Below are 27,714 nucleotides of genomic sequence, written 5' to 3'. Positions count from 1 at the left end.
CATCATGATTTAAGGCGGTTTTAAATGACCTTTAAAGTAAATCGATTTTTAATAATCAGAAATGACACTCAGGTTTGGCAAAAATCCCAAGGGTCATTATTTGGATGAGTCTAGATTGGAAATACTTCCTTGGTGTAATCTGAAATTTTTTTCTCCCCCTGTCTGATAATTGATTTCTGTTTCTGAAAGCCTATTTAAAATTTGTGTGTTAAGATCTGATAACACAATCATGACACTATTTCACATCTACTAGGGTATCGATAATGAAAAAGAAGGATGATAACAGGTGTTGGTGAAGCCATGGAAAAATGGAGCCTTCATTGGCTGGTTGGAATGTAAAGCGGTGTCTCTGTTTTGGAAAAGTTTTGCAGTTCCTGAAAAAGTCAAACGTATAGTTACCATGTGACTCAGAGAGAATTGAAAACATGTGTTCACATAAAAACCTGTACAACAAATATTTATAGCAGTATTATTTATAATAGCCAAAAAAGTGGAAACAACCCAAATTTCCATCTGATGAATGGCTAAACTATGTGTCATGTCCACACAAAGGACATGAGTCAGCCATGGAAAGGACTGGAATGTTGACGTGTGTGGAACGTAGATGAACCTCGAAAACATTGTGATACGTGAAACAAACCAGATTCAAAAGGCTACAGATTGTATGAGTCCTATTCATTTATTTATTTTGCGGGGGTCATGTACAATGCCATTTATATGAAGGATTCAGAACAGGCCAATCCATAGAGTCGGAAAGTAGACTAGTGATTTCCAGCGTTGAGGCGAGGAGGGAAAAAGGAGTGGCAGCCAGTGGGTAGAGGGGTCCTTTTGGGGGTGATGGAAATGCTCTCAATTTAGCAGTGATGGTTGCATAGCCTTATTAAATGGGACCCGAGTTCTTATCCCTCTGTTATCACGATGGTTCCTTTCCTAGTGGTAACCTGTGGCCTTGGGAGCTAGAATCCTAACTTGGGCAGACAGGAAGCTGTCACCTGCCTTGCAAAGCATAACATGATGTCACTGTCACAGAGGTACTCTGGGATCTGTGGATCATTCCTGTTATTATTCATATGTAATGGGGAGAAGACTTTCAGAAGTTGGGTGGTGCAGTGGGGACTTGAATCCAGGTGTTTGCATGCTACTGTAATTTGTAAACAAATTGTCATTCACTTGAGAGGTAGCCAGTCAGTTTTGCAAAATGCAGCTGACAGTGAGAAAGTCAGCTCTTGTCAGGTTAACTTGCTACTTTAAGGATTTATACTAAAGAAACTTTTTTTTTTTTAGTTGTAGATGAACACAATATCTTTATTTCATTCATTTATTTTTATGTGGATCCAACCCAGTGCCTCACGCATGCTAGGCAAGTGCTCTGCCATTGAGCTACAACCCCAGCCCCTTAAGGAAACTTTTCAATGCTATCACTATAAATAGTGACTCAAATTGTCCTTAACAGCCACAGTAAAGTATTTCACAGTTTGGAAAGTACTTCATGTTCTCTTAGTGAAAGCCGAGGAAACTGAGAACCACTTCTAGATGCAGAGGAAATGTTGTCAGCTGACTCTGCTTGCCTGAGTCCACATCTGCTCTGTTTTTGTTTCTCTCTGCTGCCCTCCTGTTGTTTGGTACAGTTCCATCTTCATCCCTTTAGTAGTTACCTGCAGAGCACTGGCATCCTGCTGGGTGGTGCTGCTGACCCTGTGGTTTAGAGGCAGGAGACCGTCAGGATCCATTAGCCTCATAAACAGTAATGTCAAATGTGATGTCTACAGAAGAAAAATTTAGAAGGTGGTGTGCCAGAGTGACTGTGATCCTACCAGGTGCACCCCTGTCGTCCCAGCTTCTCTGGAGCCTGAGGCAGGAGGATCTCAAGTTTGAGGCCAGCCTGGACAGCTTAGCAAGACCCTGTCTGTTTTAGTCAGTTTTTTGCTGCTGTGACTAAAGGATCTGACCGGCACAACTGTAGGGGAGGAAAAGTTTATTTAAGGGCTCAAGGTTGCAGAGGTCTGTGTCCATAGGAGGCCAGCTCCATTCCTTGAGGCTCGAGGTGAGGCTGAACATCATGGGTGGAGAGGGTGGCGGACCAAAGCCGCTCACATCATGGTGATCCAGAAGCAGAGAGACTCCACTCTCCAGATACAAATACATACCCAAAGCCTCGCCCCAATTCTCACCTCCGCCAGCCCCACCTACCACTTTAGTTAATCCCATCAGGGTTAAACTCAGGGATTGGGCTAAGGCTATAACCAACTGTTTCTCCTCCAGACCTTCTTGCATTGTCTCCCATGTGGTCTAAACCATAACACTCTCTCAAAATAAATAAGGACGGGGATGTAGCTCATGGTAGAGCATCCCTGGGTTCCATCCCCAGTACCGAAAGGAGAAAAGAAAAAAGCCGTGAGTGTGATATATGGAAGGACCTGTTAAAAAGATTGAATGGTCAGGAAGTACCTCTGTATGTATGTGTGTGTAATAGACGTATGTATGTTTATAACATTGCATACATATGTATGATACATTATATAGATATATAAAAATAAATAGAAATCAATTTCACATTAAATGCATCCTTCTCAGTGGTAAACGCTCATCCTAGATGTGTGTGATTTTCCTATCAAGCATAAGCCGTGTGCAAACCTCTTTGAGGGGTTTTGGTCCGTGACCCGTGGTTTGTATGTGTGACCGAGAGGGTCGTGGGGAGGAGGCATTCCCCATCTTCAGGATCACCCATTGCTCGTCTTTGGTGAGAAGCCCTGAGGCACCGCGAGTCCTGCTAGGCCTGTGCTTGTGTCTGCGTGGAGTGGGAGCTTCTCTCCTGATGATCTAAGTTGATCTCAGATGGAATCGACTCTTTGGGGGAAAAGGCCGTTCTTTTTGGACTCCAGCGGGAAGCTTTTGTTTTGTGGGTAGTGCCAACAAGAAATAGGCAGATGAAGGGGTGGGGTGGAGGTGACGGAAACTGAGTATCTGGAGTTTGAGGGGTACCTAGGAGGACGGGCCAGGAGGCGCCCGAGAGGGGTTTCTGTGGCTGTTTCACGTAGGCACTGGTGTGGGATGATGGCAGAGGTTACCTGGGCTCTAACTGGGTAGCCAGCTAATCTGCATTTTCCTCTTCCCCCGGAATGTCTCTCCCTCTTTGCTGCCACTGCATTCCTACATGTTTGTTCTCTTTGCTTAGCTCTGTTTTCCATGGAAAAATAGCTTGATTCTCCTTCCTTCACCTTCAGGGATTGCTCTCTTGTTTCCCTTGAACTGCGCGCTGGGTTCAGTGATGGTCAGTGGAGCCTCCGGGTGACAGTAGTTCCAGGCCTCTGCCAGTGTGATTGCTCATGCTCCTGCGTCTCTGTGGGGCAGGTGCTTCCTTTACCATTTGGGTGCCGCACCTGTGGGTGCACGAGCTGGTGCACTGGGCTGCTCTCTGCTCAGGAGCCACCATGGCCAGGTGTTTGGTTTCTGTAGCCCTAGGATATACAGGTAGATATTGACCTGTGCTTACAGCTGCTAGTCTTTTCCTCTCTCCCCCCGCCCTTTTTTTTTCTTAAATCTGAGATGCTAATGGTACACAGAAAATGTGAAGTGCAGAGCCTAGCAATAACATTATTTTTATTGGGTCCCAGAAAGAGATAGCTTGTCTTTTTCTAAAGGAAAGTTTTGGAACATAAGTTTGGGAATTATAGGTAGGGAGTTGATAGAAAAGAATTTTATCCAGAGTTCCTGGAAAAAAGATAGAGTCCATCTCTCCTGCGTTTTAGAGTGTAATTAAGAAACCTGGGAGACCCCCTCATTGCAAACTGTTTTTTATTCCTTTCAGATTAAAGTCATTTCTTTTCTGGCCCATCTGGGTGGGAGAGCCTTTTCTATTGACCAGGCCATTAAAATTTCTGAAGGCAGTCACAGACAGTAAGCTAAGGCCGCTTAAATGACGTGTGTAATTTCCTGTTCTGCAAAACTGTACTTTCCTTAGATCAACTAAGGGAGGTCTGAGAACATTCCATATTGTAGGCATCTGGCAGGGGAGCAGCAGCCCCTGGGGGTGAGCTGTGGCTCTCCGTGGCCTTGGGCATGCCACCTCCCCTCTGGGTTCTTCAGCTCCTGTCTCCAAAGGGGGATGGGTATGTAACACAGTCGTGGGGCACATTCGGATGAAGGGCTCAGATCCAAGAAATCCTGGAAGAATACCTGCCATGTAGAAAGTGACATTAAACTGTTTGCTGTTACAACATGACTTTATGTATTCATTTTTTCCAAATTCTACTTTATTCTTTTGATTTCATGTCAGAGAAAATTTGAGTTCTTTTTAACCCTAATATTCGGTAAGATGTCCCAGTTCTGTTGCATGTTGCATTAATGACTTTAGGACTCAATGTAGGCCATCAATTTTGCAGATCTTTTGATGATGGAGACTCTTGAGTTTGTTCCACAAACACAGACCATCCCCGGGTCTATCCCCTGCACACCCGCTTGCACTGTGACATCACTGATGAGAGGGTGCCTGCGCCCGGGCCCCGGACTTTTCACTTCTTTTATGGCTCATACCTAAATCTGCGCTGTGCGCTGTGTGTCAGTGTGGCTGTTTCTGGTGTAGAATTTTTTTTCCTCCGAGAAGCTCACCCAGTTCCTTAGACATAGTCTTGTCTAGTCTCTCCAGCCCTGAGGCAGGGGTAGCTGAGGGGCATGCTCTTGGAGGCCACTATCCTAAGGAGCCCCATCTCCCTGCATCCTGATCGTCCCAGCTGAGCCAACAGGAAACAGGAACTTTCCTGTAAGTGAAGTTCACAGTACCTGCCACTGTGTCTTAAGTATGATGCAAAACCCAGGAGTGTAACGGGGCTTTAAGATTTTGCTCTAATTCTGGGGCTGTACAATCTTACAACTAAGTGACCTCAGAAGTCCTACTTCTTCACATGTCAGTTTGCTGTAGACAGATGGTGTCTGTTCCCTGCCCCACTGTGGGGCTCTGGCTTTGATATTAGATGACCTGAGCTTTCTGTTCAAGGGTGTGGGATGAAGCTGTGCCTTAGTAATGTGAAGACAGGAAAAAAGCAGAGCGCCGAGGACAGGCTCAGAAGTGCAGGGCTGGTGGGACCACAGGGCCATCTTCCCAGGCCCTGATCTCACGGGTTGGTGAAGAGGCCACATGATCTGCTCCAGGTCCCACAGTTGGGAAGACCTCAGTGCTCTTACCTGTCAGCGAAGGTGATAGAGTAAGAGGAGGGGACAGTGAGATTAAGTCACTCAAGCAGCATGACATTTGTGTTGGTCCCCGGGGGCAGTAAAAACTGGATTTTCTGGAGAATGAGGAGAAGGCTTGACTAGAGCCAACACCCATCCAACCTCGATCACAGCAAACTGGTGGAAATGTTGTATTGAAGAAGCTGAGAGGTTCTCCCCCTGCCACATCATCTGTTATAAGTGTTGGGACTTTTCTGATTTCTCCTTTGGAGTGTCCACAGCTCTGGTCCCAAGGGGAGTCGGTAAGAAATGTTTGGCAAGTAAGTGACTGAAAGGGGGGTTCACCCAGATGCATCCCAAGAGGTGGGGGGCCATCCGACCTTATTAATTCATACCCATCAAGACCATGGTCTTTAACCTCAGCTGGGGTTCCCTTCTTTCATTCAGCAGATGTTTAAGCACCCCCTTTATATCATGGGGAGTGATGAGGCTCATGTGGTCCCAGCCTGAGGGAGAGAGGTAAATGCAGGCTTGGGAACAGAGGTACTTGCAGGTAGGTTGCAGGAAGGGAACATCAAGACACCTGCTCGTTGACTGTCCTGTGATCTGCTGAGGCCCCTCGAGGATCCGAGATCTGAGTTTAGGCTGAGGGATAAGGAGGCAGGGCCATCCTAGGGATGGGCTCTGGGTGGATAGGTGCTTGCCCGGGGTCCAGCATCGTGGAGCGGGAGAGTGTGGCTCACGGTGAGGCTGGAGAGGCAGCCATGCAGGTCACTTGGTCTTTGCCAGCGGTGGACTTCATCCTCCAGGCAGGGGAAGCCAGCAGGGCTGGGAGCAGGGAGTGAGTGGCATTTATGTTGTGTGCTAAGAAGGCTTCGGAGGACCTCGAGCACACTATACCAAGCCTAAGAATCCAATCACCGAGGACCATGAACTGCGGTGCCTGTGGAGGGACAGCTCTGTGGCTATACGAAGACCATCGAGTTGTGCATTCCAAGTAGGTGTGTTGTATGGTGTGTGCATCGTATCTCAATAAAGCCGTCATGAAAATACAAGGTTGGTGAACACACAGAGGGGAAAAGGGCCCTCCCTCAGCCAAGGGCTGTGGGCTTCCATGATGGGACAGCAGGTTAGAGAGGTGTGTGTGTGAGAGCACCCCGTGTGATTGTCACTGTGGAACTCAGGCTCTGACCCCTTGAGGAATGGTGGCTCCTCATCGCTAAGGCAGGTATCCCAACACCTGTGACGGTACCAGAGGTTATACTGAAGGGCTGTGGGCATGGCTGCAAGATGGCTTCTTTCTCACAGTGCCACACCTGTGTGTCCAGTCTGACACGGTCAAGGGAAGAGTGTGTTTGTGGTGCCATCTCTCCACTGTGGGCAGCTGTGCCGGTCAGCAGCGGTTTGGGCCTGTCTCCACCCTCCTGTCTGCCCACCCCTTCCGCCTCCTCTCCTGCTGCTTCAGAGAGTGCAGGCCATCCTGGGGACACAGGTTCTTGCCATCAAGCCTGCAGGTGTCCCCAGCCTACGCTGGGTTCCTGCTGCCCTTCCGCAGTCCTGCAGGATGGCCTTAAATCCTGATCTAGTCTGTTAGTGGTTGTGTGACTTTATGCCAGTGACTAAAACGCTTCCTGAACTCCAGTTTCTTTTCTTTTTCTCCAAAATTTAAAATTTTTATTTTCATAAATACTACATGAGATCAAGCATTTACTGTGTTCCTGGCACCATTTCTAAGTGCTTCAAAAATACTAACTCATTTAATCATGTTAAATCCAGTTGACCCCACGAGGTAGGTACTGTTAACCTCTCCATTTGTAGATGACCAAAGGCACAGAGAGATTAAGTAACTTGCACAAGGTCACACAGCTGGGAATTGGTAGAACTGAATCCAGACAGTCTGACTCCTGAGGACATATTGCCTCTCCTGGCTAATAAAACAGGCTTAATAACTCCTTCTTGCTTTGCTCCCAGTTCTTTAATCTTCAATTACTTGACTAGTGACCTATATCTTTGGCCATTTTTGTGATGCTCAACATCATGCTTGAGATGTATAAGTCCTCATGTTAGAAGGTCTGTAAATGACTGTACTTGGTTAAGCCATTTCCTCTATGTCTGTTTCTTTGTTGACCACCTCAGGCCCTGCAAGGATCTGGTTGAAGTCCAGGGCTGGGTTCTAGTTTAGCTTTGCCTTTTACCTGGTACCCCTGAGTTTTGGTTTCCTTATCTGTAAACTGTTGAAATAATCCCCTGACTGGTCCCTTCCTGGAATCACGGCAAGGATCAAGACGACACTGTGTGTGCAGGTCCTCTCTAGACACGGCAGCCCCCACTAATGCAGGGGTTTGATTTAAAGTGCTGTCTGGCCATTTGGGCTGTGTACTTTGAAATGACCGTGATGGAGGGTTACCCAAAAGCAGTTTTTTCCATATATATCCTAAGGGCTCAGGTAGAACAGAGGTGACGGACACGTTCCAAGTGGGACTTTCCCCAGTGGTGTTGACAGCGAGGCCCAGGTTCCAGGCCTGTTGCTGTGTCTGCCTGTGGTCCATTGTGCCGGGCTGATTCTCCCCAGTGCTATAAACTTATCAGACTTGCTGCTTGTGCAAGGAGCTAGTTAATTCTTCCCTAGATTCCTTATAAGCATCCCAGTGACAGCAGTTGTAGTAGTGTTTGGTTTTCAGACAGAAATCTAACTTATAACTTTGGCAAAATAAGCTGTGCTAGAAGGTCAAAAAGTACACCTAATGGGCAAAAGGACATTCTTTTCTTCAGTTTCATATGTTGAGTCTCATCCCCCTTCCCCTCCCCCCTTCACACCAAGTATTGCAGAATTGGACGCTGCGGGTTTGGTTGCTGAACCGTTAACCAATAACTCTGGAAAGAACATTTTTCTTTACCAGAGTATTGTGGTATGCCATGTGTTCATCTCCACAGTTTTGTTTTTTGCTTTTAGAATTTGAAGCTCCTTGTCTCTTTTTTGATTTGACACGTGCCACAGGACATATGTGTGTGTAGGTACACATGCACATGTGTGCACACACATACGCCTACAGACAGATAAGTCAACGTTGTGTTTTTTTCCTTGTCCTCAGTATTATTTTTCAGGTTCATCATACAGTTTTTGGTGGGGCAGGGCAGAGGGGAGGGCTTGTGGCTGAACACTGTTGGGTTCTGAATTCTGATCATCTGTTTAGACCACGGATGTTCAGTTGACTGATTCTCAGTGATTGATATCAGTATGCATTTCTAACCCTCAAAATGATATCAGATGGTAACTAAGTAGTAACTAAGTTAGTAAACTAACTTCCGTCCTTTCCCCTGTCCCCACCTTGGGCTCTCTGCCCTCCACAGCTGGGCTTTGCCCAGTGCCAAGTGCTGGGAGGGTGGGGAGGGGTCTCTTTCACAGCGGCCAGAGGTTGGGCAGAATCTGTTGGGGGTGGGGCAGAGTGGGCTTGGAAGGCCTACAACTTTGAAGAAGCCAGAGTTTCCTGGTTAAAATTTTCAGCCAGGATGTGTTACTTACCAATTCAGAAACCTCAGACGAGTTGGTGCTTCTTAATGTTTTCTGAATAACTTGGACCCTTGAGCTAAGGTTTTCTGGTTTTCCTTCCTTAAATTTTCCTGGCATGGACCTGCTTCCTGTTCTCAGTTTTGTTTAAGTGATGTATCTTTTCCTTACGTGGCGAACCCCAAAGGGGGGTTGTTTCTTGGTTGCATCTTCTAGTGTCTTCAGAGTGACGTCAGCCTTAGGGGACATTGGTTATTAGTGAGACAGCGGAGTTGGCTGTGGGGACATGCACTAGGGACATGCGGGCGCCTTAGCACTCCCTGTCCTGCTCTGAGTGTTGCTTCTTGTGAGGAATGTGAGCGGTCAGTGGGTTGCTACATATCTGGAAGCTCTTCAGTGATGTGCAAACCAGCTTTTCCCAAATGGTGAAAGGCCAACCATTATCTTCAGCGTTACTGTTCCCCCCACCCCCAGGTTGGTAGCCTAAAAAATGGCCAGTTGGGATATTCCTCCTTCTCAAAATCCGTTTCCCATTTCATAACCAAAGGGAAAGAGCTTTGGTGGCTCTTAATTGGGCTTCCAGGGTCCTTGCTAGTGGGTCCTCCATTATGTGCTTGGAGCTCATGCAGGTTCTGCTTGGAAGGGAGCAGCAGCCCCTGCCCCAGGTTCCGTTGTGCACTGAGATGAGCAGGTAGGAAACCTGACTTACACAGAGCTTTTATGTGTTTTCGCAAAACCAAGCTCTTTCGTTTGTGCTAATGACTTTTTAGCTTTTTAGCTGAGGACATTTGGGGTTTAGTTCCTGGGCAGTTTATTTCCTTTTTCATACTTTTGTCGTGTAAATAAAGGGAAGTGGTAAAGTTTAGGCATCATGCAGAAGCAGAGGTTTTTCAGTCCAGCTTTGAGACATTGTGTTGAGTCCCGGTACTAAATTAACTGTAACCAGAAGCCTCTCAGGATGACTAATGAAATCAAAGCTGCAGCTATTCCTTGGAAAACTGGGAATGGAACCATCATTTGACCCAGCTATCTCACTCCTCGGTTTATACCCAAAGGACTTAAAAACAGCATTCTGCAGAGACACAGCCACATCAATGTTTGTAGCAGCACAATTCACAGTAGCTAAGTTATGGAACCAACCTAAATGCCCTTCAGTGGATGAATGGATGGGGAAACTTTGTGTGTGTATATATATATGTATATATATATAATATCACACACACACACACACACACACTTACATACATGCAAACCATACACACACACACACACACAGCATTAAAAGAGAATAAAACTATGGCATTTGTAGGTAAATGGATAAAGTTGGAGAATATAATGCTAAGTGAAGTAAGCCAATCCCAAAAAACCAAAGGCTGAATGTTGTCTTTGATATGAGGATGCAGACGCATAATGGCAGTTGGAGGGGGGGAGGGGAGGAATGGAGGAACTTTGGATAGGGCAAAGGGAGAGAGGGGAAAGGAGGGGGCAAGCGGGTAGGAATGATGGTGGAATGAGTTAGACATCATTACCCTGAGAACATGTATGAAGACACAAAGGTGTGAAAATACTTTGTGTACAACCAGTGTCTTGAAAAATTGTGCTCTATATTTGAAATATGAAATTAATTGCATTCTGCCATCATGTATAACAAATCCAAATAAATAAATAAAGAAAAATCGAAGCTGCAGCTAATGGAAGCCTAATGCAGGGGTGAGGAGCGTAGGAGCCAGAATTGGCCATTCACAGGCAGTGGGTGGAGGTGAGCCGGGGTAAGAAGCCAAGTTCATTTACACAGAAAGCAGGTTGGAGTGGACAGGAGAGAGTGTTTGGAGACAATAAGAACACTTAAACCATGATTGTAGTGTTACACAATTATGTATTGATTAAAACTCAATGCATTGTACACTGATGGCTAATTTCATTGTGTATAAGGTATAACACTGACCAAAAAAAAAAAAAGTGGGTAAAAAGTTGTAAGGGGTCTCCCCAAAATATATTCATGTATTTTACTGTGGAAGAAGAGGGATAACATTTTTCTCTGCTTTTAAATTCAATGTAACTATAGAAAACGATTCTTTCAAACATATAAAAAGAGAAGAAAAATTAGGATCGCACAATGTCAGAGTAGACTGACTCGTCTAGTTGGTTTTTTAGGTTGGCAGGTTTATCCTCACCTTGACTCACCTCTGGCGTAGGTATGCTATGCCAGGGTCTGCAGCTCTTTTCTGTAAGGGGCCAGAGCTCCATATTCTAGGCCTGTGGGCCAGACAGTCTCTGTCACAACTACTGAAAGCTCTATTGCTGCCCTAAAGCAGCCAGAGGCAAATGGGAGCACCGTGCCCGCGTTCCAATAAAACTTCACTTATAGATACAGGTACAGGTTGGATTTGTCCTGTGAGCTGTATTTGCCAATCTGGAGTGATACTTTTGCTATTTTGGGAGAAAGGCATTAGAATGGGCACTCTCCCATCTTCTCAGGTTAAGTGTGATGGAAGGTGGGACTGCAGAGGACTTTGCAAAAGGGCAGGCCCTAAAGAGCTTGGGAGGCTATGCTAAGCTAATGGTTTTGGGTCTGTGAAGCTGTGATGTATGAATTTGCTCAGATGGAATTATAGAGGACTATTTAAGAGGAAGAAGGGACTGAGCATGGCAGCTGGTTTCTAGATTATTGTAGAAACCCGAGTGAGGGAGAAGTTTAGTTGTGACAGTATAGATAGAAAGGAGGAACCGAGTTCTGCTAGTCAGCTTTCATTTCCTATAACAAAATACCAGAGATAATCAACTTAGAAAGAGGAAAGGTTTATTTTGGCTTACACTTTGGAGGTTTCAGTTCATGGTTGGCTCCTTGCTTTTGGGCTGGTGGCAAAGTAGTATATCATGGCAGGCAGCACGTGAAGGAAGAAGCTGCTCACGTCATGGTAGCCAGGAAACAAAGAGAGAGGAAAGAGGAGGGTCTGGGGTCCCATTATCCCCTTCAGGGGCAAGCCCCCAGTGATCTAACTTCTTCCCACTAGGACCCACCTCCAGGAGGTTCCAGTAATTCCACGGGTTGAGGATCCAGCCTTTAGCACATGATCCTTTGGGGATGCTTATCCAACCACAGTGTGGTGAGGGAAGTTCAGCGGGTGCAGCTGATGGTACTTGAAGACTGTCCTCCGTGAGGATAAAAAATGTACAAGAAGGGGAGTTCCCTGTCTGTGGCTTGGAAAACTCCAAGCCCCGGGGGTCAGTGTCCAAAATAAGGAAAACAGGAGAGACAGGCTTGATGAGAGAGGGAAGGGATCAGGACTGTGTGTGCTGAGCTTGGATTAGAGAGCAGGTGGCGGAAGTCTGTGGAGTTTTGATGATGCTTTCCTATAACTAAGAAACCTATCTGCACACAGCTGCAATCAGTAGACATTTATCTATGTGTAATATGTATCCTCTGCGGTACTATCAGGCCTCCGCTAATGAGTAACTTCAGAAGCAAATATTTTCAAAAGATGATTAAAGATTTAGAACTTTTTAACATCACAAGGCAGGTGGATACTTAGAGTGTGTTTCTTCATTAATATTAGACAGCATATTTCAAATGATTCTTGATAGATTGGATCAGGGATTAAGAGTATTGGTCTGCTATTTTTCAGTTGCTTGCCCTTGTATTATCTTCAATGTACAGTCCCAGTTGCAGGGATCTCTTTAAGGACTTTGCCTGCGTTATGAGAACTAGTTGAGCTGAGAGTTGATGATAAACTACAGCATCATCACCATCATCATAGGCTGAAGGGAGTCATTTGGGTTTAGCTCCTCCCCTTTCTCAGTATAGGAAGGGCTTTTGGGTCCCTGGAGTACGTAGCGGGACATCGGACTCAGTGACAGACGGATGTGCCAGAGTCAGGTGCATATTGGTGAAGTTGAGATTCTCTTACATTTTTGGATAAAGTAATATAGCAAAGTTCTTGTATTTTCTTCCCATGTCTTATAGGTCCTTATTCTCCTGTGGACCACTGGGACAAAGTTTGGTTAAGTCCTTGCTAGTTGATAAGGATTTTTTTTTTTTTCCTAGAGAAGAGGACAGATGATCCAAGGATGAAGTTAGCTGTTCCAAATTCAAGGGACAGTTTGTAGGGAAACCAGTTAATGAAGGAGCAGAGGATAAACTTTCACCAACCTGGTGCGAAGCCCAGGAGAAAAGACGTGGGGCAGACAGAGGAGAAAACTTTCTAGAATGAAGAAGATGGCAACAGCATCAAAACAGTGGAGATGAGACCTGCAGATTACCTATGGGGCTTGACAGTTTCGGGTCCTTGCAGACCAGTGCAGGGCAGCTTCTGTGAGTAGTTGGGAGGAGGCCGAGTGTGGTGACCTGGGCAAACAGGAGGTTAGGGATGGAGCCCAGGTATTAACCACTGACTAATTCCTCTGTTACCAAAGCCCTTGAAAAGGTGGAAGGTTCAAGTTCAAGAATCGGTGAGGATAAATTTAGGTCCTAGAGGAAGTATGAGGGAATGGGTTTGAAAGTGTAAGATGAAGGATTGGGAAAATGAAGACAGTATGACCCGAAGGTGTGGCTGAAGTATGTCAAGAGCTCCTGTTGTATACAGGAAGAGTTCCCGGGCCTGGACGTCCAGGGAGCAGGTGGCGTGGGTGGGCAGGTAAAGGGGACTAGAGGAAACTGGAGCAGGTTGGACCTCGTTACTATGTGGGACTGGAGAGGTGACCAGCCAGAGAGCCTCCAAGCCGTGCTCATGCCCAGCTGAGATGGACAGTGCCCATTGGACGGGGTCCACCTCCCACTGGCCACTTAGGACATTTCCGTTTCGGGCTCTTTGAGGGAGTACAGGAACTGCCATGGACTGTATTAGTCAATGAAGGAAAACTGGCTTAGTCCACTGGTTCTTTTCTCCTCAAAGCAGGAATTCCAAACCAAGGAAAAGAGAACAGAATATTGAGCGTCCCCCGCTGAGCCGTGGCCTCCTGAGGTCTGGGAGTGCAGTTGGATCCTGAGCCAGAGAAAGGCGGTCCTGGCTGCAGGTCCTCAGAGCAGTAATCCAGTGGGAGATGATAGGGGAGGGGTTGTTCCAGCGGCCTCAGACTTCTGGCTCTCCCTGCCAAGGAACTGGTTCGGCCTTCACGGGACCTGCTGAAGGCATAAAGACTTAGTGGACCCTGTTGTCTCAGGCTGCCTCTGAGAAGAGGCTCTGGGCCTCCCCACCTGGCTTCCTCGAGGTGCTGCTTAGCATTTCGGAAAGGTCCGTCAATTTGGGGCAAAATCTTTCTTCAAGCCTTTTAAATTACCTAGCTGAATGTCAGCGTAGTCCTGTGTTCCCAACCCAGGGTTATTGCCTAAACTCAAATGGCTGCATTCAAATCAGTCCTATCAGCCAGTTAGAACGAAGGCCCGCAGACATCCTCAGAACAAGCCTTACGAAAGAAAGTCCATCCCAGGTGAAATGACAGGAGTGAGAGGGCGCCGGGTCCTGACCACACGCCGCCCTCCTGAGTTTTGGTGTGAGATCGGCTTCGCCCCATTCATCATCTCGTGCTTGTGCAGAAGCCAAAACACTGAGCTTTGGTTCATACCTGACCTTTTTATTCTTAGGAAGTTGTCCTGTTTGGGGGAAGTTATAACCTACTGGATGGGGGTGTCAGTAACTTGGGAAGACAGAAGAGTCGTGACAGCACAAGGTCCTGACGGCAGGACTGCGTTATTGAATGTCTGTAAAAGCGTGGGAGGTTCTGAGGATATTGTCGTCAGGTGCAAGTGTCCTCTCCAGCCTTGCCTCCTTTCCTCTGGCTCAACCATCACGCGCGACCTGCTCTGAAGCCTCGTTTCCTTGGTAGTGGAGGTCCATCCCCACGGGGGTGTGCAGGGATGTTCGGTGTCTACATGAGCCTTGTTGAATGAAATGGAATGTGTGTGAGTCTTTGAAGACTCTTCTAGTTGAAGAACACCCTTGATTCGAATCCTGTTGGAGCGCGTTTTGGCAGCACCTGTCATTTGTGACTCCTCGAAGTCCCGAGTGAGATGGGAGACTACAAGTTTTAGCTAATCTGATTTCTAAGTCAAAACATTTCTTAAAAACAAACAAACAAACAAACAACAACAAAAAAAAAACAGACAAAACAGCAGTGATGACAACAAAAACCAGGTTAAAACATCTTTTAATGGATAAAGAAAATGCCCTGCATACACACACAACGGAATACTATTCACCCCTAGAAGGACAAAATACTGCTGTGTGCAAGAACACAGAAGGTTCTCGTGCCAGCAGCAGAAGTGGTGGATGAGAGGCAGCCTCTCCTTTCATGCCGCTCATGTGCTGATGCAAATCATAAAGCACTTCTAGAAGAAACCAAGGCTATTGCAACCTGTCACATCTGCAGACACTTTCTGGGAAAGGCTATAGGCTGTTGAGATTTTTATCTCCGATTTACTCTGTTCCGGAGGGGGCACCTAAATTTGGGGTTTTTTTTTCTCCCTAGCAGTTTTTTATTCTGAACACTTAGAAAATTGAGGGCCTGAATACATCACATATTCTTTAAAAAATATATAGTGCATTTATTATGTGCTGCGTCATTTCTAGACTCTTTATAAATATTAACATTAGTTTTCACGGCACTTCTCTGTAGCGGGCAGTATTAGTTTCCCCATTTTACAGATGAGGCAGCTGAGTAGCTTTCCCCAAGTTACCCCGTCAGTAAGAAGGGGGACAGAGAAGGGAACTCAGGCCTATACAGGCCCCTTGTGCTTTTGGGATTTCCTTGTGAGCTTAGGGTTGCTTGGGCTAGCTTCAGTCACAGTAGGAAGCTTGGTCCCTCAGGGTCCTGGGCCATCCTCCATGAATTCACATTCCGTTGGTGTTTAATTTAACTTGTGTAAATGGAATGTGTTTCACTTAATGTTACTTAATTACATGTTTTCTTAGTCCCGCTAGACTTTGTATAAGTCCCTGAAAGCAAGAAATTGGCAAATAGGTACATTTGGCAAATAAGAGTACAGTTTATTGCAAATTCTAGAACCGCTAGATCCGTTCACTCAAAATGGGGCTTTCCTCTTCCTTTGTGGGACTGCGCAGGAGTTGGCTCTTTGTAAATGTCTACTTGTGTTCAGAACCCTACGATAACTGACCAATAGGCTATAATGTATCGGGTGATAAAAGCCTGGGAGCAATTCTGTTTAAAACCTGCATATTCATTATCTTTGTGTGTTTGAGGGGGCAGCGTGTGAGCCACAATAGATTGTCTTCATATAGGTGGCACTGTGATATTCCTATTGGATGATTCTTCATCTCAGTGAACTTCTAAAAAGTAATTTAATTATTTTAATACTTTTATCATATATAATGGTTGAGTTTAGTTTGACATAATCATACATCATAGAACTTAATTCTCCATTTCCGTTCCCAGTGCCCCCACTTTCCTTCCTCTCTTCCATACCCTTATTGCCCTATTGCCCTTCTTCTTATTTACTTCTTTTCTTTTTTTGGTACTGCGGTTTGAACTCGGGGACACTGGACCACTGAGCCACATCCCAGCCCTATTTTGTATTTTATTTAGAGGCAGGGTCTCATTCAGCTGCTTAGCGCCTCGCCATTGCCATTGCTGAGGTTGGCTTTGAACTTACGATCCTCCTCCTGCCTCAGCCTCTCCAGCTGCTGGGATTACAGGCCTGTGCCCCTGTACCCTGAATATTTACTTACTTTAATTGGTGCTTTATAAATATGCATGGTACATCCACTTTGAGAAACAGTGGAGGTTCCTGAAAAGAACAGAAATGGAACCACTGTATGACCCAGCTATTCCGCTCCTCAGTATTTATCCCAAAGAACTAAAATCAGCACACTCTGCTGATACGGTCACCAGTGTTGATAGCAGCACAGTTCTGTAGCCAAGTTATGGAACCAGCCCAGGTGCCTGTCATAGGGAGCTTTTGAGGATTTGAGGTTACATTGCTTGTCGTCCCGCAGAATCCTCAAGGAGATTCTGGTCTGCTCTGTACCCTACAGTTCTTAGTGTATGATCACCTGCATCCTGACTCTAACTAGAGCCCTCGCTATACCAACATCCTCAGTCTCCCTCTCTGTACTCCTCATATTACTTAAATGCTTCACTCCATGGTTACTCCTGAAATCCTATTTCTTCCTTCCTTTCTTTTTCTTTTCTTTCTTTCTTTCTTTTTTGGTTAATGGAAGAGGAACTCTGGCCACATCTGTATTTCTCTCTTTATTGAACATCCCTGGGACATGGTTTCCTCACTGTCATTCTAATGGGCTAATTTATTCTGCATGTGAAAACTTCTATCATTCTCCGAGTTTGATGCTTGAGTTTTGAGTGTTGAGCTTACTTTGCACGGTGGACACCAGTTGCAGTTCCACTGGTCACTGGTCACTGGTCCTTGTTTATTAGAAAAACAGTTTGTCATGTGGATGGATATGAAATAAAATAGGGCTAGGCTTAGATTTATTTGCTGGGGTTGCCATAGCAGAGTACCATAGGTTAGGTGGCTGAAACAACAGAAATTTATTTCTTACCTGTTCAGGAGGCAGGAGGTCTGAGATCAAGGTCAGCAGGGCTTGTTTCTTCTGAGGCTACTCTGGCTTATGAATGGCTGTCTTTCCCGCTGTGTCTTCATGGGGTCTTCCCGCCGAGTGCATCTGTGCATCTTCTTACAAGGACACCAGTGATGGATCGAGGCCACTCTCATGATGTCTTTTTAATTAAATATCCTCTTTAAAGATTCCTTCTCCAAACATGTTCTCAAGCACCGAGGGTTAGGACTTGAACATAAATTTTGGGGAGATATAATTGAGCCATAACAGTATTTAAATATCTGAGATAGCCTTCCTGACTTTTTGTGACTGATTAAAACAAAAATTCTTTGTAAAGCTAAGAAGTGGGCTGGAGAAGACAGATCCTGAAAGAGGAACACGAAAACCTGCTTGTGACCTGGTTTAGAGCTGGCTAAGGGATTTATGGTGGAGTGCACAGTAATTTGTCTTTGGCCTGCTCTTTCCCAATTTGGGACTCAGTTAGATCTAAAGTATCTTTTAAGTGCCTCTGAGGCTTTGTGATTCTATTTTAATAACTGTTTTGTACTTGGGCCTTGCTGCTTATTTAGGAAGATGCTTGGAGAGGAATTTCTATAATCCCAGGTTATAATCCCCTGTTTATCAAGTAGGATGCAGAAGAGCAAAAGGCTTGGGACCAGTAGAACTGGTTTGAGTTCAAGCTCTTTTTTCCTGTATTCAGCTGAAAAGAAGAACTGACAGAATCCTTCTCCTGGTTTCTCACCAGCCATGTGACTGCCATGGCGTGCATGTCTTCCAGGAGCCTTAATCTCTTATTTATAAAGTGAGGACAGAGTAGTTAGGGGGCTGCCCCTGGGCCTTGTCCCCTGCCGCTCTTGCCTGCTGCAGATGGGTACTGTCCTTCTACAGTGAACAGACTCCTGGTGGCTGGGTGCTGAGACAGCCTGTTGGCCCCAGGTAGGGGGTATCATTCTCAGCCTCTGGACTTTCCTGCCCCTCTGATCGCTCGACTCACAGGCCAGAGGCCACGAGGCTGAAGGCAGTTGGAGAGGGTTTGCATCAGTGTGTCCAAGCTCACTTGCTGGGACAGAGTCCCTCTGCTAGACAGATGTCAATTTGGGGAGGATGAGTTTGTTACTATAAAATTAAATCGCTCCTTTCCTATTTCTATATTTGATAGCAAGAAATGATTATCACAAAACTCTTCTTCATATATATATATATATATAGGAGGCAAATGGTGAGAGTTTGTGGGGCTGAGATGTAGTTTAGCATCACACATCATCTGATTTTTTTTTAAAGAGAGAGAGAGAGAGAGAGAGAATTTTTTTAATATTTATTTTTCAGTTTTCAGTGGACACAACATCTTTATTTTATTTTATGTGGTGCTGAGCATCGAACCCAGCACCCTGTGCTTGAGCCACATCTCCAGCCCACATCATCTGATTTTAAGATTCATGGACTTTAGTGTGAACAAAAGGAAGTGCTGGACCTCCTTTCTACTTTTTCCAATCCAGAGGAATATCCACATGACACAGTTTTTGAGAAGGTTAAATGTGTGTGTGTGTGTGTGCGCATGGTGTGTGCATGTTCGTGCACGGTGGAGGGTCAGCAGCATGCCTTCCACATGCTTTGTTTAAAATTTTGAGTCTTCATTCTTTGTCTTATAATTGAATTTATATAAATCTAGTCAAAAGCGACTTTTATTATTAGCTTTGAAAAGATTGACTGACTCAGGGTAAGATTTTATTCCATTAAAACCATTATCCAGTTGACCAGAGAGTTCTTTGTACAGGAAGGAAGATTCCCAAGTCCTGTTTGGCTTACCCATTTCAGACATTGACCGAACTATCTGACCTGGAAAAGCTGCCCCAAGCTAATCCACTTCAGGTTACTTTCTCTGAACTGCCGCTGGCTCCTCCCCCTTCAGGTTTGTGCTCATCAGAACTTCAGTTGAAGAGGCCAGAAACTTATCACAGACGTGCTTCAGCTAGAAAGGGAATGCCTTTCAACTGAAGTAGAAAAATCCTAGGAGTAGAAGAGTCTTTAGGAAGGTCGGATCCAGGGATTATAGGTTATTATCAGAGCATTTTTTCCCCCTCTCAAATGGATGTATTCTCAGAAAACCGATCACTTGGTTGTACCCGCTGACTAACAGCTGGAAAGGAGGAAAGAGCTCCTGTCTTGTAGCCATGTGCCAAATGACAAGGAAGATTTTGATTGGTTCTGCTTGAGTCACATGACCATTCCTGCAGCTGTGACTGGCTGGTGCCTGGCCACATGCCAACCACTGTGGCAAAGTATTTTTTCCCCCGTGCTGAACACAGGGCCTTCCTTACACATGCTAGGCAAGTGCTCTATCACTGAGGCACATCCCCAGCCCAGCAAAGCATCTTGATTGGTAAGCCCTCTGGGAGAGGCATGGTGTCCCCAAAGGAAAGGTTGCTTAGCAAACAGATAACCTATGTCTGGTATAGATAACTAGTGTTTCAAGTCAGCAGGGATTTAGCGTTTCCACCTTTAGTTTATAGGGAATGGGAAGGTAGCTATAATAAAATTCTGCTTGGTTCACTTTAGAATTTTGCACTCTGCATTTCAAACCTGTTTAAGATGAGAAGATGTCACATGAAGGGTGCCTATCAGGTGGAATATACATTTAGAGATAAACAGTATTTGGTGATTGCTGAGATTGATGTACATGTGAGCCATTTGGGGGAGTAAAGGAATGAAATGATGATAATGGATTTTTCTTTTTTTTTTTTTGATAGGGTTAGATGACTGCCTGCAGCCGTATGTCCACAAGTTTGAGCGGGAGAAGATAGATGGGGAGCAGCTGCTGCGGATTTCCCATCAGGATCTTGAAGAGCTGGGGGTCACACGAATTGGACACCAGGAGCTGGTGTTGGAGGCTGTGGACCTTCTCTGTGCACTGGTTAGTTCAGGAGGAGGTGCTCTGTACTGCAATGACTTCCTTTAGAGCCTTATTCTGTCCAGTTCTCATCATGATCTAGTATAACATTATTTTCTTAGTGATCCATGAAGCATGAATTGAAGATACTATGAGAAGGGAAGAAAAATATCATTTTCTAGAATGAGGGCTAGAAAATTATGGTCTGTGAGTTAAATCTGGCTCACTGTCTATTCTTTTTTTGGGGAGGGGATGCGTGGGGATTGAATTTAGGGGCACTTGACCACTGAGCCACACCCCCAGCCCTATTTTGTGTTTTATTTAGAGACAGGGTCTCACTGAGTTGCTCAGTGCTTCGCCATTGCTGAGGCTGACTTTGAACTTGCGATTCTCCTGCCTCAGCCTCCTGAGCTGCTGGAATTATAGGTGTGCACCACCAGTGACCAGCCTACTATCTATTTTTGTAAATAAAATTTTTTTGGAACACAGCTGTGTTCATTCACTCCTGTGTTGTCTGAGGCTGCTCTTTTGCTGCAGCAGCGGAGTTCAGCAGTTATAAAAGGAACTGTGTGGTCCTCCAAAGCCTGAGATATTTATTCTTTTGCCCTTTACAGAAAAAAGTTGCCTTTTATGGAAAATGTCTGTATTTGTTTTATTTTCTTATCTTTTGTAAAGACTAAAAGGATAGACCCAATCTTCACTGCAAATGTCGTCTTCTAAATTGAAATGAGAAATGTCCCAATTTTCATGTCTGCTTTTGTGACTATAGAAAACATATTCAGTTTCACAGATATTTGTGCTGTTTGAATGAATTGATGTTTGTATTTGAAATAATCAACCCAGGAAATGGCAGCTAGATGGGAAAATGCTGAACTTCACTGCATATTATAGATGCTTAACTCTGGCTGTGTGTGAGTGGGTGTCATCCTGCTGGGCCCTGGTGCTGGCATTACACCGTGTAGTGGCTGCGTGCTCAGCTCCTTTAGGTGTGGGCCAAAAACACCTGTCAGAGCACTTTGTTTACAAACTGGCTGGTGTGGGTGGGATTCAAGTCCATCTGCCGTGGTGCCATGTTAAAGATGCCGTTTACTTAACTGTTAGGATTTAGTCGCGCTTGTCGGCATTCAAGCTGGGTTAGTAATGCTCTGAACCCGAGCCAGAGGTATATACAATTACATCACCCAGAATGTGGGAAAGAATGTGCTCGAGATGGGTTTGCCATCGCTGGTCTGCGTTCCGTCGATTATACAACACTTGCCTCATTGTGCATATTCTTCTTCTTAAAATGGACAGAGCTGTGTCTTCTGCACTGGGATGCGCTGCTCTTGTTTGGGAGAGTAATGGGGAAATTATTTGTGGTTGATAAATGAGCTGCCACCAGGGAGACACCGAGGCCAAGTGGCCTGAGCATTGGCCGGGGAAGCAGGATTTTTGCATTCTAATCCTGGCTGGGCTCTGGAGATTCCTCCCTCTGTGGCCTCTGGGGAGTCTGTTTTCCCCATCTGTACAGTAACTCACCTTAGATGGGGCTGTGCACTTACGGGTCTGGGTTTTGCACTGCTGAGGACATGCCTAAGCATCCTGTTTATTATTCAAACTGTCTGGTTTTCACAGTCCAACATGTTTGAATTTACTTTTATTATACTTTGTGGGAACATGGCTTTTCGGTCTTTTCTGCTAGATGATCTGTGAATTTGAATTGTCTCCTTCACTTTGCAGTAATACTTTGAGGGCAAGTCAATTACTTTGAAATCCACCGCCTCCAAGGAGAAGGGGTCGACCAGAGGCACATTGTGTACATCCAGCAGGAGGATAAACAGCAGTTGCCTCTGGGCTCTCTCTTTGCTCTTTCCTCTTCCCTGCCTCTTAAAACATTAGAGTAAAATGAACAAAGCTGGACAAGTGCCAGAACCAAAAGCTGTGTTTTATCTCCTACAATTTCCTCCTAATTTCCTCTGTAGACCGGGCTTTGACCTCAGACTCATTCTGGACCTGCTCTGTGCAGTGGAGCCCCAGACTACGCTGGGCAGGAGGGTCCCTTGGGGGTTTGCAAATGAGCTGCGGAGAGTTTCTTAAGCATTTTAGTAAAATATCTCTAGTCTTCATAGCATCATTTAAAATATTCTTATCATAACACATACAATAACGCTATCTGTTTAATTCACTATCATATAAATCTTTGGATGCACAAATTGGTAATAGCTTTTTGCCCTGCATATTCATGTCCTGGGCAGTTGATGGGTAACCGCGATTGGCCCTGGTGTTATGAAAGAGGTTTCTGTGTAAACTCAGTTCAGTGGATGTTGATTTTATGATAGACAGGAAATGAATAGAATTAGAAGTAAGGAAGGAGGGAGGAAATAACAAAATTGCTGGAAAGTTTTGGAGCAAAGACAGGAGTAGATAGAATGGATAGGGGTTGAAAATAAGGAAGAGCTATTGATTAATTCCCCCAAACTGGCTCACAGTGACTCACGGTTGGTTGGTCTTGTTTGAGAGCCAGGGGAGAAACTGCCTTTTGTGAACAGTGACCTCGGTAGCAGGAGTGGTTTAGGAGAGTGACTTGCATTATGAGATGGAGTAGGATCACCTGCCAGGATTGAGCTCAGAATCTGGGCCCATTGTTTTTCCTGCTGTATGGGGCAAAGGGTAACTGGTACACACTGTAGAGCTGCTCTTTCCAGAACATATCTATTACCACATGTGACTATTTAAGTGGAAATGACTTAAAATGAACTAAAAGTCACACGAGCTGTGCTGCCCGTGCTCGGTAGCTGTGTATGGCTCTGGGCTACCATATTGGATAGTGCTGATGAAGACCGTTGTCATCCTTGTAGAAAGTTCTGTTGAACAGCACAGGTCAAGAATCTGTGGTAGATACTAAGAAAGTACAGTGGGGTCCTGTGTTCTTTGTCAGATCAATGAAGCCCTAGTTTCCTAAGACTAGGGCAAGGGCAGCTGTCCTTTTAAGGTTGAAGTAGGCTGAGTAGTCAAAAAAGTTGGAATGAATACATGTGTTCAGCGACACTGCCTACATTCATGGTTCAGTGAAACACCTGTACTGAATCTACCTGTGTAGCATGCTGATGTGCAGCCACACCCCCGAGATGATTCATTATTCATCATTTACCATGGAAAATCTGTGGGAAGTTTCTTTCTCCTTTAATGGGCGATATCAGGCAGAAGAGGACTCTTTGTCATCAAGTTGCATTGAACTTGATCTTGCTTAGGAGCTTATCAAATACCCTTAGGAAAACCATCAAGTATATTCTTAGTTAATTCATTAACTCAAGTCAATAAGATGGTTTTGATTGTGCCTCTGACATGCCTTTAGATCATGAACAGAGGTTGTAGAAATGGGAAAAGAAGAGGGAGGAAAAGTTGTGTTGTTTGTCCTTGGCTAAAATGTGGATAATTTTAAGGCTCCAGAAGACTGAGAATTTGGCCTCTTTCCTTTCCTTTTGGCTGGTGTGTGGTTTCCCAGCCAGATCTGGAAATGTTGCTGATGGCCAGACCTTAAGGAAATGGAGTGAGATGGCAGTGGGTGCAGTTTAGCATGTGTGTAATTTTGGGGGGACTCATTTTGGTACTTGATTTGTTTTGTCTCCTCCTTCCTCTTCTTCTTCTCTCTCTTTTTTTTTCTAATATATACATTTTTAGTTGTAGTTGGACACAATACCTTTATTTAATTTATTTATTTTTATGTGGTGCTGAGGATCCAACCCAGCGCCTTGTGTGTACTAGGTGAGCGCTCTGCCGCTGAGCCACAACCCAGCCCGCCTCTTTCTCTTCTTCATCGAACCCAGGGCCTCTCGTGTGCTAAGAATACCCTCACCACTGAGCTCTATTCCCCCCATAGTTCATACCTTCTGGATGCCTCATATTACAGCAATTTCAGACAGAGACAGGTTTTAGGGAAGAGACCCATGAAAATAATCAAATCTAGTCTGAGAAGTTCTTCATTTTTCAGTTTTTATTGTGGGGTACTGAAGTCGATGATCCCTCCTTGCTTACATTCCCCAGCAGAGGTCCTTTCCAGCCAATATAATGAGTCTCTTGTTCTCTCCTAATTGTGGAATGAGGTCGAAGGGAGCAAACTTTCCCCCATCCTTCCTCCTTTTAAAAATCATACTCAATTTTAGCTGCATCTCTCCATCTCTTTCCAGTTCCATGATTTGTTTTGTAAAACAAACAAACAAACAAAAAAACAGAGCAAATGGAGTAGAAAATGGAAAGAACTGGTTGCAAGAAGCTACCTTCCCCCTTTATTTTAACAGTGACAAGATGGAGATTTTAAATAATAATAAATGTGCGTAATTCTTTTGGAGTTCTAGAGGTAAATGTGTGCGGGAATAAAGCTCCACGTAATTGTGGTGACACTGCTATGGACAGCCAACCTGGCTGTTCTCTGTCAACACTGTTGATGGGAGCAGGCTGAGTGATTGAACCAGGGGACGTGTCCCTCTCATCATCTTCACAGGTCCTTCAAAACAAGCTGTGTCATGTGGGCTTTTAATCCACTCTATTGTGAGTCTTCGATTGTTTGAATTTCAAAAGCCACCATGAAAGTACTTCTTTTTGTTTTTGTCTTCTCCATTGAAGAGAAATATTATATTTTAGTCTCTAGAGAAAAAAAAAATAAAAAACACAGTGATGGGGAAAAGTGAGTGAATCTAAGATTTCAATAGGACATTGCTTTTAATGCAGAGCACATTTATATTTGGAAATTTGCATCTTTTAAAGTCTGTAAAAGATGGCTTGTGATTCATTTATGCTTCCAAAATTTCTATCTAATTTTTAAAAATTTTAGTAGTAAACAACAAATTTAAATGTCCAATAAAATCTATTTAAAGTCAGACTTTTCCTCAAAGCCAGAGCCTTTTGTTAACTTACCATTGTTCTTGCTGGGGGCGGGGAAGCTCTTGCAAATCTCTGAATGTATTTATGTGTTATGCATCTTGATGCTGACCTGCCCTCTCTGGCCCTGTTGGCTGGATGGAGGGTAGAACTTGTCAGCATAGAATTTTGGCCAGTTAAGCAGCTTGATTGTTTGTTCCACCTGGGATCACTGGCTAATTTCCTTGTTCTTGTCTAATGTTCGACCTACTTCCAACTTCACACCTGACCCTTTCTTGGGCAGAGATGTGTGCAACATCTGGGTGAATCCACAGTAGACAGATGGAAAGTCTGTGCATGGATTCAGATTAACCAGGCAAGAATCCCAATCCTACCACTGATGAGTTCTGTAACTTTGGAAAATTTATTGTTTTTGGTGCCTCAATTTCCTCACCTGTAAAATAAAAAACAAAGGTTGAGCATCCCTGATCTGAAAACTTGAAATCTGAAATGTTTCACAAGCTGCAACATCTTATTTATTTATTATAAATTTATTTATTTATTTAAATTAGGTATATAAGACAGCAGAATGTGTTTTGATTTATTGCACACAATTGAAACACAACTTTTCATTTCTCTGATTGTACATGATGTAGTGTTGCACATACATGTACACAGGGTAATAATGTCCATCACATTCCACTGTCTTTCCTGCCCCTTCCATCCCCTGCCCAAAGTTCCTCCTCCCCCCACCCCCAATTATGGATCAGCATCCACTTATCAGAGAGAACATTTGGCCTTTGTTTTTTTGGGATTGGCTAACTTCACTTAGTATTATTTTCTCCAACTCCATCCATTTACCAGCAAATGCCATAACTTTATTCTCTTTTAATGTGAGTAATATTCCATTGTGTATTTATACCACAGTTTCTTTACCTATTCATCTATTGAAGGGCATCTAGGTTGCTTCCATAGTTTAGCTATTGTGAATTGAGCTGCTGTAAACATTGATGCGGCTGTGTTGACATAGCATGCTGATTTTACGTCCTTTGGCTTTAGACCGAGGAGTACAATAGATGGGTCACATGAAGGTTTCATTCCAAGTTTTCTAAGATGGAACAAACTATCAAAAATTTGCTTTCCAGAATGGTTGCACCAATTTGCAGTCCCACCAGCAATGTGTAAGTGTGCCTTTTCCCCCACATCCTCTCCAACACTTATTGTTGTTTGTATTCTTGAATGTGACCCAGCACATGATGGCAGCTTTAGCAATGTGTGTAAGTAGTATATGAAGCATGAATGAATTTTATGTTTGGACTTGGATCCCAAGATAGGTCATGCATATACAAATATTCCCCCCCCCCCCACAAACAAAACAAAACAAAAAAACAGATCCTAAAGATTTCTGGTTCCAGCATTTTATATAAAGACACTCAAGTGCCATTCTGATGGCGTGAGATGACATCTTAGAGTGGTTTTGATTTTCATTTCTCTAATTACTAGAGATGTTGAACATTTTTTTCATATATTTGTTGACTGATCCTGTATCTTCTTCTGAGATGTGTCTGTTCAGCTCCTTAGCTCATTTATTGATTGGGTTATTTGTTTTTTTGGTGTTAAGTTTTTTGAGTTCTTTATCTATCCTGGAGATTAGTGCTCTGTCTGACAAGCATGTGACAAAAATTTGCTTCCAAAATGTAGGCTCTTTCTTCACCTCATTGATTGTTTCTTTTGCTAAGAAGAAGCTTTTTAGTTTGAATCCATCCCATTTATTATGGATTCTTGATTTTATTTCTTTGCTTTAGGAGTCTTGCTAAGGAAGTCAGTTCCTTTATTAGGAAGCTGTAACATTTTTGAGGGCCAACATAATGCCACAAGTGAAAAATTCCACAGCTGCTGTCATGTGCTGGGTCATAATCAAGAAGCAGGCACATTAAATGTAGTGTGTAGAAGTACCTTTAGCAGTGCATATAAGTTGTATGTGAAACATGAATGAATTCATGTTTGGACTTGGATCCCAAGATAGGTCATGCATATACAAATATTCCACCACCACCCTGCCCCCCCCCCCCAAAAAAAAAAAAAAAAAAAAACAGATCCTGAACATTTCTGGTTCCCAACATTTTGTATAAGGGACACTCAACTGAAAATGACATTGCCACCGTCATAGGCTGTTTCCCTGAGATAATACAAATCCAACACTTAGCACCTGGCATAGAGTAAGTGCTCAGTATGTTGTCCCCAGTTTTTAAATAGTACCAAGTTCTTGGTTGGGGGTGCCATCGAGAGAGTATAATGTAACCCCAGAAATATCTTCCATTTTTGTTAAAACCACAAACATCAATTTAGGATATGTATGTGCAATTGAATACAGAAATATACACTATCCCCTCCAAAGTCATTTCCCATTTATGTGCTATTTCCTAGGATTTGGTTCTTTATCTGAAAGAGAGTCTAGGACAATATTGTCACATGAAATTGATGTTTAAATTACTCAAAAAAGTCAAACCTTGTTCAGAAAGAACATAGGTTAGAAGTTCTGGAGAGGGACAGTAGATAGGTTCCAGGTGAAGTGACCCTTGATGTGGCTGTTTTGTGAGTCTTGACTGATGGAGATCCATCCACTCAAGGGCTACAGTGTTGCTTGCTGTGCTGGAAACAGTAGTCAGCCATGCACAGACCCCTGCTCCCCACCTGGTGCAGGCCTGGCATCCTATTCAAGGAGGACAGCACAGACACAGTGGTGCAGATGGGGACAGAAGCGGGTGGTGTGTCCCTCTGGA

General features: G+C 44.3%; 1 protein-coding gene across 1 annotated transcript in view; it reads left to right on the top strand.

Moving 5' to 3' along the window:
* The window catches only part of Cnksr3 (CNKSR family member 3), an 88,043-nt gene that overhangs the window by 34,348 nt on the left and 25,981 nt on the right, over positions 1 to 27,714 (top strand). The window contains exon 2 of the mRNA XM_046456619.2: positions 19,956 to 20,119. Coding sequence (XP_046312575.1) covers positions 19,956 to 20,119 — 164 coding nt within the window. The remainder of the gene's footprint in view (positions 1 to 19,955; positions 20,120 to 27,714) is intronic.

This window comes from Marmota monax, unplaced genomic scaffold (assembly GCF_021218885.2).
Source record: "Marmota monax isolate L192 unplaced genomic scaffold, Marmota_monax_Labrador192_F-V1.1 WCK01_AAM20220418_F8-fsc00164, whole genome shotgun sequence".
NCBI lineage: Eukaryota > Metazoa > Chordata > Mammalia > Rodentia > Sciuridae > Marmota > Marmota monax.
Note: the sequence above shows the minus strand (reverse complement) of the source record. Positions and strands in the feature narration are given on the sequence as shown.